Consider the following 16,381-nt stretch of genomic DNA (forward strand, 5'->3'; position numbering starts at 1 on the left):
GGAAACGTCCCACGAGACATGGATGAAAGTTGACAATCAAAGCCACAGCTTTAAGACACGTATTCCATATACCCTCCTCTTCTTACTCCGTAGGATGCAACGGTGCATACCGTCTCTCAACATGAAGGAAAAAATTGATATTCCAACAAAAGAGAACGGACTACCCCTTCCCCGCACGTGTCTGCGCCCCCAGTCGCACAGCCTCCCGGAGTACACACGCGTAAGCAATGAGAGCCAGCATCGTGCGCACGAGAGCAGAGAACAGATGAAAAAGACGACCGGAGAAGGGGAGCCCGGAGGGTGGAAGCTGCGCGGCGAGGAGCGACCATCGGTGGTCTTGGCTGTCAGTAGTGCGTTGGCTGCTGCCGTCGACGTGGCGCCCGATGAGATCCCGGAGATCTCGTCTCACTCGTTGGGAAACACAACAGCAGCGCTTTACTCCCCGGTGACGCACGGGTGATGGTTATTGCCGGAGTGATGGTTTTTCGGGTACACGCGTCAAAGTTTGGGGTCCAACGGGATAGTTTTTGCGACCAGTGCGGGGATCGGTTTTGCTGTTTTGTTTCAACGAAGAAGATCACTCGGGAAGGAGCCTCGAGATTTTAGAAGAGCCATGCTCTCGAGAGATTGATTCTCTCGTTGTGCAGAATCGAGTTTCTTGGACCGTCTGAGTGCTCTTTTGGTACATCTAGTGGTTTTTTTATTCTATTAATGGCTAGGACTATTGTTACCTGTATGGCTTGAAATTGCGTATTTTCGCGTTTAGACAATTGGGCGGTATCGTTTTATTTCAACAACAGCAAACCTCGTCATGAACTTTGTTTCCATCATTCTTTTAACGGCAACAAGTAACAGTTGTAGGTGTGCGACGACTGGGTGAAATAGTGGAAAGAATTGATCTTTAAGTTTTACTGATCGATTTAACACAAAAAGATATTATATGATGCCCAAGCCAATGCGACTCCCACAGGTTGGCAATGGTGAATTTGACAGCCCCCATTATGAGATGTTTTTGCAAAAAGCCTTTTGTATGGAGCTGAACAATTTTGTATAAAAAAAAAATTATACAGTCTGATGGGGCACCACTGATTTGAGATTTATACTGTAAAGTAATTAAAATAATATCCAACTTATATTAATAAAGTGTACGTTCTTAGATTCCGCAAAAAATACACGTGTCATTCTCACTGTACTCGATTTCTGGTACTAAAATTTTTTGCTAATTATTGTCTCAACGAGTTGTACAGGCAAACTTTGGCATAACTCAAATGCAGTGATTTAAAAAAAGGCATTGTGCAATGCTTGGGTGGTATTCCATCAAAAGTATAACTATACTTTAGCGCAACAGTTCGCATTACATTGCGTTTCTGTCTAAACTTGGCGCACGTACGTAAAGCTCATGTATGTATCGACAAAGTTTCCATCTCGGAGTCAACGGTAGGTATACACAGTTGATTCGTGAGCGTGTGCTGAATAAATCATACGTAAATGGCCACGTTTAGGGAGAATGTAGCCTTTGGAAAAAACGACTCGCGAGCCTCTACGGAAAAATTTGTTTCAACTTTTGGATTGCGTTAGTAACTCGTGCTTCAACAAAAATACTGAAAAATTACCGTTTCGAACATTTGCAACTGGGTCTAATGCTTAAATTTTTAAAGAATAAAAGTTATGACTTGTAAAAAAATGAAAATACCATAAAGTTGAAAATGATTCTATGCGTTCACCTTAGAGTTATTAGTAGAGTTATTGGTAGAGTTAACCGTGTATTTTTATAGCTATATTTTTTTGATTTTTAATTAAGTGTAGTCGAAGTAGAGGATGATATAGATAAATCTTGTGTTGTTTTTTTCCATGATACTTAATACTTTAGCGTAACCAAGATTAATCTTTTAACTGTTGTCTTTGGGATAACATTTAACGACTTATGAGAATGTATACTGCATATTTAGCAGAATGAGATACTTTTCTAAGTAGCTGTTTACAATTAAGAAAGTAGTCTCTTTGGAAATTGTTGACTCAACAAATTTTTTAAACCTTTTTTATGGTTATTACCGTCAATAAGCTTTTTTTCTATGATTTCCTGCGGTTACAAAAAGTTCAACATCGGATAAAAGCACAGGAGGAAACAGAAAGGATTAAAAAGTTATTCGTACGTGCGTCACGTTCGTAGAAAAAATGCCCACTATTCAGTTTTCAGGGACATTAAATAATTCCATTACTTGAATGAAATGCTATGTACAAGTGAAATGCGAAAACTTACTGTTTTATTTATTAAACAAAAATGGCAAAGTCAAAACATTTAATTAAAAACTGTAGCAGTAGATTTTTTGTTTTCACAATGTGAAAACAGTTTATTACGGCATACATTTCTCTTTCAATAAGATCTTTTTTGGAGCATCAATTATAAAAAATATTCCAAAACGATAACTGATTAAAAAGATGTTTCAAAATAATCATTCGGTCCCACTGAGTCCAAATTTACCTGCTCAAAATTACAAAAATTCACATGTGCGCATTGTTGGAAAATGGTACAAAAGTTTGAGCTGCGATTCCATTCTCACGAATACAAAAATATAACGATAGTCATCATTCCATTCATACACCGAGACAACAAAGAAAACGGTAAAAAAAAGTCGAGCCAACCAACAGAATTGTCCCGTCGCGTTGCATTTCACCGAGAGTCGCTCAAGCGTCACAACACGGCGAGAAAAAAGGGCTTTCAATCCTTAGTGTCCTTGTACATACGTGGAAAAAATACAGGGAGAAAAAATACATGTGGGACGAAATAGATATGGCTTTTGAGTACTCGCTTTCTCTTGTATTGCACTCCATTTTTTTGTGATTTTTTTTTTTTTTTTTTTTTTTTGAAGAAAAAAGAGCTCTTCCATCGTTGATACTTTGTAGCTCGATTTTGATGGATTCACGTAGTAGAGCTCCCCAAGAAATCTAAAGTCAAAGGATCGTGCGCGTACGATTCGAAAATTAATTATCGTTTGATATTCATTTACGTTAAATCAATAAAGCTTATGATATTTACGATCAAAGGCAAGGTATTAAATGTTAAAGGCTAAGTACGAACTTGCGAATCGCATAAGAAAGTTAACAAAATACAAATAACTGAGCACTAGCTTTAACGTTTCATAAATATTTAAAATCAAAGGAGATTATCGACTACTTTTTTAAACTTGTTTCACTATTAAAATCGTTATTTACGTACAGTAATTAATTATTTTGTTAAAGTAACAGTTTCATACAAATCGGTACCATTTGGTATATTTCTAGGCTTCCTCTTGATACGGCTTTACGCAGTTTTATCCTATTATCCGCTTAAATATTAATGTAATAAATATGTTATGAAAAATATGTTTAAAGAACTCCTAGCATGACTCCCAAGTCAACATGGACAGCGTTAAATTTTAGAAGCTTATGATTACCTTGAAAAACAGCATTAAATGGTTGTTACATAAAAATACTGTAGGAATTTAAAGATCTTCCTTTGAACAGAATAAGTTTTTTTATTGACATTAAGCATAACATATATATAGCACACTCAGGCTAACACATCTGATCGTATAACATAAACATATACTTACTGTCAAAATAATTGAGATTTTTTTGGCTTGCTATCAATGAAAAGTTAAAAAAAGGTATACATGGTGGAGTGCGTGGACTTACTTTAATCTAGCCGAAGTAAGCATTATTAAAAAATAAAGACACGTGGCAAGTATGCATGCAAATTAGTAATGTAATAACTCATAGCTATAACTTTACTTGACATGATATAAATTTTTATTTCACGTGTGAGACTTAGGTCATTAAGGCTTGGTTTGAAAATGGATAGGATTAATTGCATTTAATTATTGGCTCAAACGATGTAACAGTAATAAAACAATTCTAATGAGTTATACTGTGAAAGTTTTATAAGAATTTATGAAAAAAAACTACATTTTTTTAAAGCATTAAAAAAAAGTTTTGGCAACGTTATCTAAAAATTTTGTCCAGTCCTTCTGAATCTTTTTTTGATGAGCCCTTACTAAAAGAAGTTTATTGGATTTCATTCTGCAACGATTTTAAGAATAAAATATTCATAAAATTACTTTTTTGCCTCTGAATAAAAAGTTCGGCAACATCACGAAAACAAACATTGTAAAAAAGTTAAAAAAACTTGCTTGACACACTTGTTTATTTATAATTTGTAGCTACGTGGTGTGTCGTCTTATATTTAACTATAAAATTGTTTATCAATTAAAACACCACCTGATTTATGTATACAAGTAGGGATGCTTTTTATTTTAACAAAAAAAAGTTTTTTAATCTACCATCTTTCTACGCTGCTCTTAATGTTAAAGGATAAAAAAGAAAAAAAAACGAACTCTTAAGATTGCAAACTTTTCTTATTAATTCCTGACGTCCCTGAACGTTAAGATAGATGATGAAATTTACATAAAGAAATATTTAGCTTTTAAGCAATGTCTAGTTAATATTTCGTACCAGCAGAATGGAGAAACGTTAAGATAATTGTTTACATTCAACTCGAAACATATTGATACTAACAAGCCACTTAATGCACATAATCCAGTATATAATTAACTTAACGTTCAAGCTGTTGTTTTCGATTTACTTTTAAATCTTAGGATTACATACATTCCATTTTTTGGGTTGTAATGATTTAGCGCAATTGTCAACTTATTCGAATGTCTGCTGCGCAATTGTAAGATTTTCATTAGGCTCGGAAAAATTGTAAAGTTAGTAAGAAAGCTGTAGGTATAACTTTAATAATAACTTAAATTTTTCGACGATGTATGTAATTATAAATTATGAAGCTCAAATCATAACTGTGATTTTTGGAAAATTTTATACCATTATACTTTTACTCTCTAAAAAAGTTCGTTCATGTTGTAATTTAAAAAACTATTCGCCGGAAAACATTTAATTTTTAAAAACACAGTTAATTATTACCATTTTGGAACATTTTTATTCACAGGATTAAATACCAAATGATTAATGTACTTTAAAAGAAAAAGTGTTTGTATAAATTGTCCACCTAAAGTGAAGTAATTTTGTAAGTATCATCTGTTATTAATTCAAGCATTAAAATCAAAAAGATTATGACTATCTATTATCATGAATGAAACGAACTTCTTTCAATCTTTTTCTCATAATAGTTTCAAAAAAAAGTTTGCAGTAGATCGATTTATAAAAGTTGCAGAAGAAAGTAAGGAAAGAAGTTCATTCAATGGATTTAATTAAATTTCAAGGATGAAAACCATCTAACTAGTTCTTATCACCTTTAATCTCCTCTTCTGATGTTCACGTCAAAGGCTTTTTTCCCTCTTTGTCGGGAACGCACTTTGTGGAATCTAACCATCATACTCTCTGAGTGCCTTATTTTGAGAATGTAAGCTATTTGATTTTTGTCACAGTTTCGTGCGTAAATTCCAATATTCAGTTCTTAATGTAAAATGATTATCAATCAACAATAACTGTTCAAGTGATAGAATTATCATAGCCATCATTATTATCAAAAAAACAATTCTTATCCAAAAAAGAACATCTTATATTCACATTTTCGTGATAAATTTGATTATAATGATTTAAAATACAAATTTAAACATTTTGTGTTATAGTTTTTTTTTTTTGGTGGTTCTTTCATGAAATGATTATGAACATAATGACACAAAATCTTGAGGAATCATTTATCAAATAACAATATACTACTCGTCCAAATTTTTGAGTAGGCTGACAAATGTAAGCGCAAGAAAATGATAAATGAAAAGTAAATTCTAAACACGTACTCTTATGACAACTAAGCATTTCTTTAGTGAAAGTTGTAGTCTAGTTATTTATTAACTCAACATATACAAGTAAAAAACTGACACAACAAAGTTTATGTAATACCAAACATACTATTATCTCGAAATACATATGTTCATGGACTTAATCAAAAGATATTAAAATAAAGCTAGGCATGCATTTTAATTTACCATGTTAAAAATATAGGCAAGCATCTACTGCTGATATTTTAAGATTAAACGCAAATTATACATAACCATTCTTATTAAATTTTACATCGAATATCCTAAGAGTTTGACTAAGTACTTAATTTGATTCAACAAACAATATTTACAAATAATTGTTCAAAATTTAAGCAGTTTTAATCAATATTAATTTGATTGTCCCACCTTTGACTCGGGAGTTATGAAAGAACCACCTTAAGTATGTCCGCAGCGTGATTAGATAGATATTATCACATGAGTATAGGTATAATTTATAAGGTTTGTTTGAATCACATATAAAAACAAAGTTTCAGAATCGTACTTGTGATTGTCATCGAATTTCAGTATGAAAGAGTATTTATCTTGTTAAAAAAATATTATGCAGTTTTATTCTTATCCAAAAAACGAATTAGTCACAAAGTATGACATTCAAAACGCTAATGTTTCAGTGAAATACCATGCATTTTTTTCAACATGTGTGAAAATATATAACAAAAGTTACTAAAGTTAACTTATTCAGCATTAATATAGTGAATAATTAATAGGAATGCACACAAAAGTTTTTAATTAAAGTGAATCGATCAAATAACTTCAAAATGCAGTTGACATCAGTTGAAGTTATTATGACTTATATTTTTTTTAAATATGAGAGTACAGGGATATTGAATTTTTGTTACAAAGCCGCAGGTGCTACTCGTGTGTTCTATACTGAGTAAAATCAGTTACCATTGGTTAATGCTGTAGCTTACAAAGTGAAAGAATGATCCGTAAAAGCATTTGTTGTCAAAATTATCAGAAAACTGCACGCAAACAAAGCTAGTCTTACTTATGTGTCCAGAAAAATAAAAAATTTCTAACTTGCCCAACAAATATTGCAGTTTACGTCGGCTTACAAAATATGTTTTTAATTAAAAAAAAAATTAAATAAAATAAAAGATTTTTGTAGAAGACTTCTGTTCCATCATGTAAGAGAACCAAGCCTCAGGGACATCAAGTAATTGATGAAATAAGACATTTATTTTTGGTAATCTTTATGTTTGAAAAAGCATAAACGTCAAAACAGTATCATCTAAATTTTTGTATGAATTGAAATTCAATCAGTTATTATAAATACATTCACGATAGTTGTTAAAATTATTTGTCATTTTAACTAATAATTTGAATGACCGATGTTTGTATTCCAATGACATTCAGAAAAAGAAAAATTTAGTAGAGTCTACTTAAATCTCTGGTAGTAATAACCACGTAACTTTGGTGATAGTAGTACTGTAGATATAGTTAGTACCATATATCTGACAGCCTTAGTAATCTGGATAATCACTACTGAAGCATCTAGTAAGTCTTGTACTAAGCTGTCACCAGTAATATTTCTACGTGCTCGTAGTTTTTATCTCTAAATAAGGATAGTAGACTTTTTTTAAATATGATAAAATTTTTATTTTAAGTCACACAAATACAAATGATGAATTTATAATGTATCGCATGCTCAGTTGTCAGAAAATAGAAACTTCAATAACATGCACATTAAAAATAAACGTCAAAATGCTTTCTATCGACGTATCCATAAAACGAAAAGAGAACAAAAACGCGTGCCTGTCGTCCTTGTACCGGATATAGTGAAACGCGAAGAATCCTCCAAAACATTCGCTCGGATGAATTGATAAATTTTTCATGCAAAACTTTTCCGAAAGACTAGCTTCAATGCAATGCTTTTTTTCACTTTTTAAGGGCGCACTGCTGCATTTTCTCGCAGCTCTTAGAGATAAGACTCAAACCATAGTCTGCACTTAGCGACAAGATCCTTGCCGATCGATTTAACCCACAAGGTTGAACGAATTAGAGGAAAAGTGTACTTGAAAGATGTCATTATTTTCTAGTATTGCAAGCGCTTTTTGAGACACTTTACGGCAGAAATGCATGTGAATCAATAGTCATACTATTGACGTACGTAAAGTTGCTACCCCCTGCAGTTAAATTGTCAACGATGTTGACGTGTATAGAATCGCCATGCTATAATCTGTTTTCAACTTGACTTGGGAGTTGTGACGCAACATCTGTCTAGGATACGAGTTATTAATATGTTGCAACAATTCATTCTTGATATAAATTTATCGAGCTTTTCCGTTTGTGTTACGCAAACAAAAATTTTATATTGGGTAAAAGCCGTTGCATGTGTTTCACAACGTCAAGCATTTTGAATATCAAATATGAATCAATAATAGGTACACTCGCCGTTCAAAATTTTAGATTCAATAAGGAAAAAAATAAAGGGTTTGGCAGTTTTTCTCTATATTTCATAATACTAATCTACTCAAGTGTAACCTCTTTGGGAGCTCCGATATAATTTTAGGAGATGTCTCGAACAGATTAGGTGTACCGAACAACAAGACTTTTATTCCACATTAGTGTGAAAATAATCCAAACTTTTACTAGAAAAGACAAGATATTTTCTTATCAAATGAATCAATCAACACTACACGTAACAACGACGAGGAAAAAATGAAATACATTAAGCCGATAGACATTGAAAAAGCCCTTATTTTTGAATGTTAAAAATCACGGAAGTCAATGGAAGTGAGAAAGTAGATATGAAAGCGTTATTCACTACAAAAAAATGGCTCATATTTCTACGTTATATTTTTTTTCTCGCAAAAAAAGTTAATAGAATATTTTGCAGAAAATTTACATTTTGGCAGAAATTTTTGCATTATTAAAAAAAAAAAAAAAAAAAAAAAAAAAAAAAATTCCACCAAAATAATCAGTCTCTTTCCACTACAGATCAATGATTAATGATTATCAGCCTCGATAAAAATGAAGTATTTAAAGGCCACGCTCTTTGGCTTGAATCTACTGATATGGGTAAGGTCATAAAAAATCTCCCCCGCAAAAGTACACTTGACGCGTAACTTTAATCTTGTCCTCAGCTCGCTGGTTGCACGGTGACAGTAATCGGCATCTGGCTCCTAATAGATCCCTACAAGGGTCACATAATCAACTTGTTCACGCCAAACTCCACACCCCATGAGTCAATCTATTACGTGGGCTACTTTTTCCTCGGTCTTGGACTTATTATTTTCATCGTTGGCTTCTTTGGTTGTCGCACAGCTATTTACGAGAGCCAGTACGTCATTATTACGGTAAGATTAACTTGTATACCTAATTACTCGCTTTTTACTTTTTGACTAAAACTCATTTTATACATGGAAGGACCTTTTCCATTTAAAGTTATCTACAAGCATGGACACAAAAAATCATGAATATACCTTATTTCTTGTAAAGGAATTTTTCCTTAGCTGGTATATTTCAAATCATCACTTGAATATAATGGTCGATTCAAGCAATTAGAATAATTATACCTAATATACACTTCATGCCAAATCTCTGACTATCAGACTTTAATTTTCTGTTAATGATAGGTATACAGTGAATAGAACGTCGGTAAAATAAATTTTTTTGTGATCTAGAATCGTGGTAGCAGATACTTCAATGAAGAAGTATTTTCTACAACTTCGAAACGACATTTCCTAACAATCAATTTGTTGGATTCAGTTGTGTCATCTAGGATTAGATTCAATTAGTGAAATCTATATTGTAGAGCATTTTTACCAAACTTTTCAAAATATGGTATTAAAGTTCTACACCGAAAAAATTCAGAACAAAATAGCAAATACGGAAAAATCCTTGAGAAATCGGTTAAGTTGTTCAATTACATGGTACTGTCAATATTTAAATACATTTCAGATTTTAGTAAAACTTTCAAAGGTAAAGTAACTTTTGTAAAGATTAACGAATCGAGCGACGGAGTCACTATACTCATAATCCTATCGACTAAGACATACCACGTGATCCCTCTGGTTTAGATGATTTGATTATTTTTACGTATTCATGGATATAATTTACAGTAAACACTAGAAAATTAAAGATTGTTTGGGTCATTGAAAATTCTAAAACCTTATTTATTGACCTTCATTTTTTACATTAATAAAATATAGGATGTCGACATTTAAAAAGTTTCCATGTGCTTGTACATGAAAAATAGATCCAACGGCTAACATTCAATTTTTCCTGGTTAAAGGACAATGCTTTCTTAGTGTTCAAATGGTACTAAGCGATGAGATCCGTTTTTTGAATTAGTGTCAAATCAGACTTTTTCTAAGGTTTAGACTGCAAGTTGTTAAAAAACTGGTATATTGAAAATAATGTGTTTTCTATATTTAAAAAATTGGATCGGTTTAAATTATATTATTAAATTTTTACTCTTACTATTTGATTCCAAAGCGTGGTGTCTTCATAAAATATTATTTAATACACTTTTGTATAGTTGTCATATACTTATACACGGGTAAAGATATGGTAAACATTTTTTAGAAGTATTTTTAATAAACTCTAGTCAAGTAGTATTTCCTAGTATTTGTATGATATTGTACCATTTCATCTCTCAAGACAATCTCTTTCTCATGTCATCTTCGGTTGGTCCTTCGCGTTGTGATGTACACCAAGCCATCAAGCCACTACTTGAGAACCTTTGTTTTGTACGCCCTACTTGTTTCGTATATTACTTCACTAGCTTTGTTCAAAATAAATCTGACAGCCCCAGATGTAACCGTCAGGTGCACTGTAGTGAATAGCAAAATTGATAACGGGTTCCAAATCAACATGTACTATTTTCGATTATAGTAGCAGCTCAAATTTTTAACATACGTTTAACAAAATCATCAAAACTATTGCATATAAAGCACTGTTTTTGATTGGAAGTAAAAATTCTAGTTTCATAAATTACGTAAGGGATTCATTACAGCTCGTCATTCTTTACTGAAATGGAACTTTATTGTCACTATAATATTGGATGTGTATAAAGTGTACCTTTCTTTGTAATGTTGGTTAACAAAGAACTACAAGGATAATATTTAAACTGCAGCGAATTACAAGTATCACTATAAAGTAATGCAAAGTAAGCCACATAAATACAGGCTTATCTTTAATTGTAGACATCAAGGCACATCTAATTGTACAAGTATACTAATATGTTTCATGAAACCAAACCATGTGTTAATGTAAAAAAATAAAATTCTACCTAGGTTCACGATGATGTATGACTAGACCTTAGAAATCTTGTACTAATTTGATACATGGATAAGCAAGTAATGCTTATCGATTTAGCGGGAATTCAACACTATCTTAAAAAACGGGTCTTGTCGATTAGCACTAATTGAACAATTTCTAAGTTACGAGAACCTCAAAACTATTGATGATTATGCAATTTCATTCCATAAGTGACATATTAGATGACATCAGAGTCATTAAAGTATACGGCACAAAAGAACTGTCAGCTATTCTGTAATGCACAGTGAAAAAAGGAGTCATGAGTAGTTTCTATGTTACCTACATACAAATGCTCTTGAAATTATTATTTGCTTTTAAAAAGGACTGACACGTAAATTTAATGCTCATAAAAATCGGAACATCGTTGATGATTAAAATGACCAGCAGAGCTACGGCGAGTAGCAACTTTTTTACATGGCTTCTCCAATGTCTTTTTTCCCATTATGTTCTCGGTAAAATATAAACTTTGGAGACTCCTCGCAAACTTTTGCCTATCAAAGTTTGTTGTTTAATGGATTTTGGATTACAATGTCTTTCGAACCATCTTACGGCTCGATAAGGCTGCGAATAACCCTAAAAATGCAGAATAAAACAAAGCCAATATATGACTATGACACGACCGAGATGACTTTTCCACGCCTCATACACAACCCACTAGATCCATTAAGCCTCACTTCCTACCGGAAGAGCTCTACTAGCGCTGCAAAGCCTCCCTCCGTATTGATTTCCATGCTCGTCCTTCTCCACGTGTAAACCTTCCTCTCCCGGACGAAAATGCAATATACGAGGCTCGTACGCAAATAACCAACAAATCCACCCTCCTTACCGGAGACAGGAAATACGTATCAATATGGTGCACGTACGTGTACGCACGTGTACGTATCCTAACCACGTAACACAGCGCAAGCGAGGTGCGTGTTGTCTTTTGCAGTACATGACACTACTGATCGCCCTGATAGTGACAGAGACGATTACAGCGGCTATACTTGGCGTCATGGCCTATCGTGTGCTCACGGGCTTGGAGACAAGGTTTGGTGATCGACTGGCCGAACATTATGGACACGATGCGAGCAACGACCTTGGCTTCACCCAAAGCTTGGACTTTGCTCAGTACAAGGTGGGTACGATGATTTTTTCCCCTTTTTACTGACAATCATCGTTAGTTCGATAGATGATTCCTCACTGTCTTTCGAAGCAAGAGTTATCGCGAATCATTTTTGTTTCCATGACAGACATTTGCGTGGGGTTGATGTTAAAATTTTTTTTTTTTTTTTTTTTGTATCTTGAATTTCAGTTCAACTGTTGTGGCATCTATTCCGACGAAGACTTCAACGGCACGATTTGGTGGAGGGAGAATCAGATATCAGGCATGAGGAGACAAGTTCCGCTCACCTGTTGCGTCTTCAAGGATATAGAGGTCTTGATTTACTGTGTTGTTGAATCATTTTTTCCTTTCTTAGTGTTGGATCATAACTTTTCGTTGTTTACTTTTTATTTTTGATTGAAATCTATTGATGTTCTAGGTCAAAAACACTGGTAGCCCCATGAGTGTTATTTCTCGAGTATTTTATAAAAATGTAAGCTCTCAAAATTCATTTATCTCTGTTTATTTTCATACTGACGAAAAGGTGTTGTGTGGGAATTAACGAAGAACTAAAAAAATCGTAATTATACTCCCACTATGATAGCTAGGGGGGTTTTTGTAGCTGATTGACTTCTACTAGAACGAGTACGCATTTTCGATGTATTTTTTCACACAGAATACGAATCTGAAACTCGTGTTTTTGTAAAAATGTTTAAAAAATTTTTTTTAAATATGTGATGAAATGATTAAAATACTTCTCAAGACTAACATTTGACCTCTCATATTTATTTACAAGCCACTAGTTTCTTCTATGCTTTTATAAATCCCATTTGATCTTATACCATTTATGTCAATAACTTAAAATACAGTTGTTTGTTAATCAGTCTTATTTTTTCCGACTAAAAGTAACTTTAACTTAAACCCATCTCTATTTGACTACACAATGGCCGATGTATTTTAAATAAACACACTCAATGATTTTATTTAGTTTAATTCATTCTATAGTAATCGCATGTACAGTGTTATCATCAGTTTATAGTACTATATTGATTGACTGATCATAATACAACCTCAAGACCTACAATTAACCCTTCGGATTTATTGACATGCCACCAGTGCCCCAATTCAAGGTTTTAATAACCCATAAAACAATGATCATGATTAACATCGTATGGATGCCAAATTGATGCCAAATTCCATCACTAAGACGTCTTTTAGTTATCAGTTATCTGAAGATATCATTTTAACAACTGATTACTAAAAGACATCTTAACGATGGAATTAGACGTCAATTTGGCATCTGTACGATGTCAGTGTCATCAATGTTTTAATATTCTCGCTTTAAACTTACCGTCTGCCAATTACTATATGACATCTTTTCTGAAAGTATACCCTGATTTGCTAGACTATTATCTTATAATTGCTACATATTTTTGTATTTTATTATACATGGACAGAACGAGACCCCATGGATGTATCCGAGACCTAAGGATGAGACAGCTTGTCAATCCAAGAATATTTCAGTGCACACAGACTTCAGACACAAAGAGGTTTAAAAGCATGCTATAAATTTATCGATTAAGATCAAATTTGATGAGAGACAATTGGAGGATGATTTTTTTTAACAGCTACGTACTAATACGCAGGTAAATTCTTATTTCAGGGTTGTCTAGAAAAAGTCAGGAGCTGGCTCAAGTATGAAAGCACGGCTCTCATAATATTTGGCGTCGTAGCTGCTAGTGCTCAGGTAATTGAACATCTACTGTTGTTTTTTGATAGCAAATTATTGAAATATTACATAAGTTACATAAAACGTCGTTAGTTGAAAAAAAACGCCCAAGTTCGAAAATGGTACATGACGTAACGATTGCACAAAGTTGGTGATACTGACACTCGAGTTGTTGTTACCACTACTCCATCATCACCCAAGTGTAAAGCACCAACTTTGTACAATTGTTAAGTAATTTATATATACATATATCATTATGACACTGGAAGTGTAAGGACTTTAACATTGAGTGCAAGTGAATGCAAGTTCGTTGACAAGGTAAACACACTTTTTACTTGCACTGTGTTCGACTGAGATAATTCCTGCCTCTGTGCAGGCATGAAGAAGTTGAGCTTCGCATACTTAGCATTGAAAACTAATTATTACAAAAATTTCTTAATGCAATGGATAGGTACGGTGAATTATTAATTATTATGATCAACTTTGCTCGATTACTGCACGTGATAGGATCCCTTAACTAGAAAGTTGCAATCGTCCGAAGCTTAAGAAAAACGCTTGAGTTATAAACGTATAATTTAAGCATAGCCGACAAACTTTTTTTACATTTTTATTTTGTACTACATCGATAATTTACGACTTTGTTTACCGGTGTCGTATCGTAATGGTTTTATACAAAACATTGAGAATCAATGAAATGTGGAAATCGATCTGAAAAATAATAAAAATACTTTTAATTATCGTGTCCAGATTTTCGGGATACTAACATCAATCTGCGTTTGTCGATCAATGGGTGAAAGTGGATAGCACCAGCGACGGGCCAGCCACAGTAGCGGTGCGAGCAGTTCTCGAGCGTCGTACCGCCGAAGTGTGCGTACTGGCAGCGTTAGATAGACGAGTGGAAGCTTCGATACCGCGGCTTACCGATACCGCGCGATTCTTATTTCAGTCATAATGTATTCATATACGTGAATACGTGAATTGTGCCAAAAGTAAGTCATGTTATCTGTTAACACTTAATACTTACGTGTGATAATGATTACGACGATGTTAAGTAAGTCGTTGTTTCAAGGTCCAGTAACGTTATCAAAAAATTGATAAAGCCGTCTTTGTGGTAGTTTATTGGGTTATTTGTGCCCTACACAGATTTCATAGTCCTGTTGTGTACTTTTTTTTTAATTGACTGTAATATTCCTATTCATACTATTGTAGATATTTTTATAATTATCATTATGTTTTATTTTTTTACTATTAGGTTATATTGTTGTGTAAATAATCATTATTCAGTATCTGTTATATGATGATAATAATAGGTTACGTGTACAAAAATGTGGGGTAGTTGGTGATGTCAATTATAACTATGTGCTTAAGGATGTTGCCTATTTATAAAAAAATAGTTAAACAAAAATTTTTTGAAGCTGAAAATATTAATACTTACAGTGGAGCTATTCACATAGACATGATACATGAATTTCAATATGAACTTTCACAACGAAAAGTGAGTTGCGTGACAGTCAAGCCCTTTAAGTTAGCGAATAGACCGAACAGACCTACACTTTGTTTTACAATGACAACATAGGTTCATATAGAACTATCATGTCATTGGAGAGCAGAGTATAGGTATGTTCAGTCTATTCACTCACTCTCAAGGAGGTTCGGTCGTTTTTGAGGAGATGTATTCACTTGCTGAAAAAAATTAATGTTGTACTTTAATATGTTTGAAGTACACAGGAATTTTTTCAATATTCTTTACCAGACGAATCTTCAAGAAAAAATTCTCGAAATCGCATCTAACATGGCTATTTTGGGCGAGAGCGATTATTCAGCTTTTGGTGCACAAATTTTGAGGTAGGAGATATATTTATGATAAGGAAAAAGTTCGAACGGATAGCTCAACTCCTAAGGAAGACTTTTGTATGAAAAAAATATGTACCTTACTTGTAAGAAATATCTGTACAAACGTAAACAAAGTCTCGAGGAGGTCCTATACTAAGTGTATGGCACAGCCCTTCTTAGGACCTCAAACTATAATGCTGTGCAAAAAAGTTTGTTTTTCGAAAATTTATAACACACTTTTGTTAACGGAAGCTGAGTCTCCTTCATTTAAGGTTAATTCTATTTTTTTAAGGTTAATTTTTATCATGCAAACAATATGTTTTCAAGTTTTTTACACAAACTATCAGAAACTAGCTGCATTACAGCATGTACCGTTATTTTTTCTTAACAACTAAAAGTTTAAGCTTTGAGGACTGACGAGTTGAACACATTTAAATAAACCGTGATGCAGTGAGTGGACGTTTTCATGCACGGTTAGTACAACTCACTTCAATACGTTGTCTTATGGGAGCCCCCACCATTAAGGACGTTCATATTAAAATTCATGTATCGTGTCCATGTAAATAGCTTCAGTATCTTGAAGTTGAACTTTTTTCTAACTAAGTAAATTAAAGTAGTAAAAAGTATAAAGACATC

The 16,381-nt window shown here is 33.3% G+C and overlaps 1 protein-coding gene across 1 annotated transcript; it reads left to right on the forward strand.

Moving 5' to 3' along the window:
- The first annotated feature begins 618 nt into the window (after positions 1 to 618).
- LOC106644905 (tetraspanin-1) lies at positions 619 to 15,327 on the forward strand. Its single transcript, XM_089598003.1, has 9 exons — positions 619 to 682; positions 8,775 to 8,855; positions 8,921 to 9,133; positions 12,031 to 12,216; positions 12,394 to 12,516; positions 12,623 to 12,676; positions 13,641 to 13,733; positions 13,847 to 13,930; positions 14,660 to 15,327. The coding sequence occupies exons 2-9, from the start codon at positions 8,808 to 8,810 to the stop codon at positions 14,714 to 14,716; spliced, it is 858 nt and encodes a 285-aa protein (XP_089454129.1). The 5' UTR covers positions 619 to 682; positions 8,775 to 8,807; the 3' UTR covers positions 14,717 to 15,327.
- The last annotated feature ends 1,054 nt before the right edge of the window (positions 15,328 to 16,381 follow it).

The sequence above is a fragment of the Copidosoma floridanum genome, unplaced genomic scaffold (genome assembly GCF_036245765.1).
Source record: "Copidosoma floridanum isolate Cflo_tuat_1 unplaced genomic scaffold, Cflo_Japanese_pri ptg000004l, whole genome shotgun sequence".
Classification (NCBI taxonomy): Eukaryota; Metazoa; Arthropoda; class Insecta; order Hymenoptera; family Encyrtidae; genus Copidosoma; species Copidosoma floridanum.

Excerpts from the sequence above, each read along its gene's own strand:
- LOC106644905 (XM_089598003.1), top strand. The coding sequence starts at position 8,808 with ATGAAGTATTTAAAGGCCACGCTCTTTGGCTTGAATCTACTGATATGG. Across the intron at positions 8,856-8,920 it reads GCTTGAATCTACTGATATGG|CTCGCTGGTTGCACGGTGAC; the intron begins GTAAGGTCATAA and ends TCTTGTCCTCAG. Across the intron at positions 9,134-12,030 it reads GCCAGTACGTCATTATTACG|TACATGACACTACTGATCGC; the intron begins GTAAGATTAACT and ends TGTCTTTTGCAG.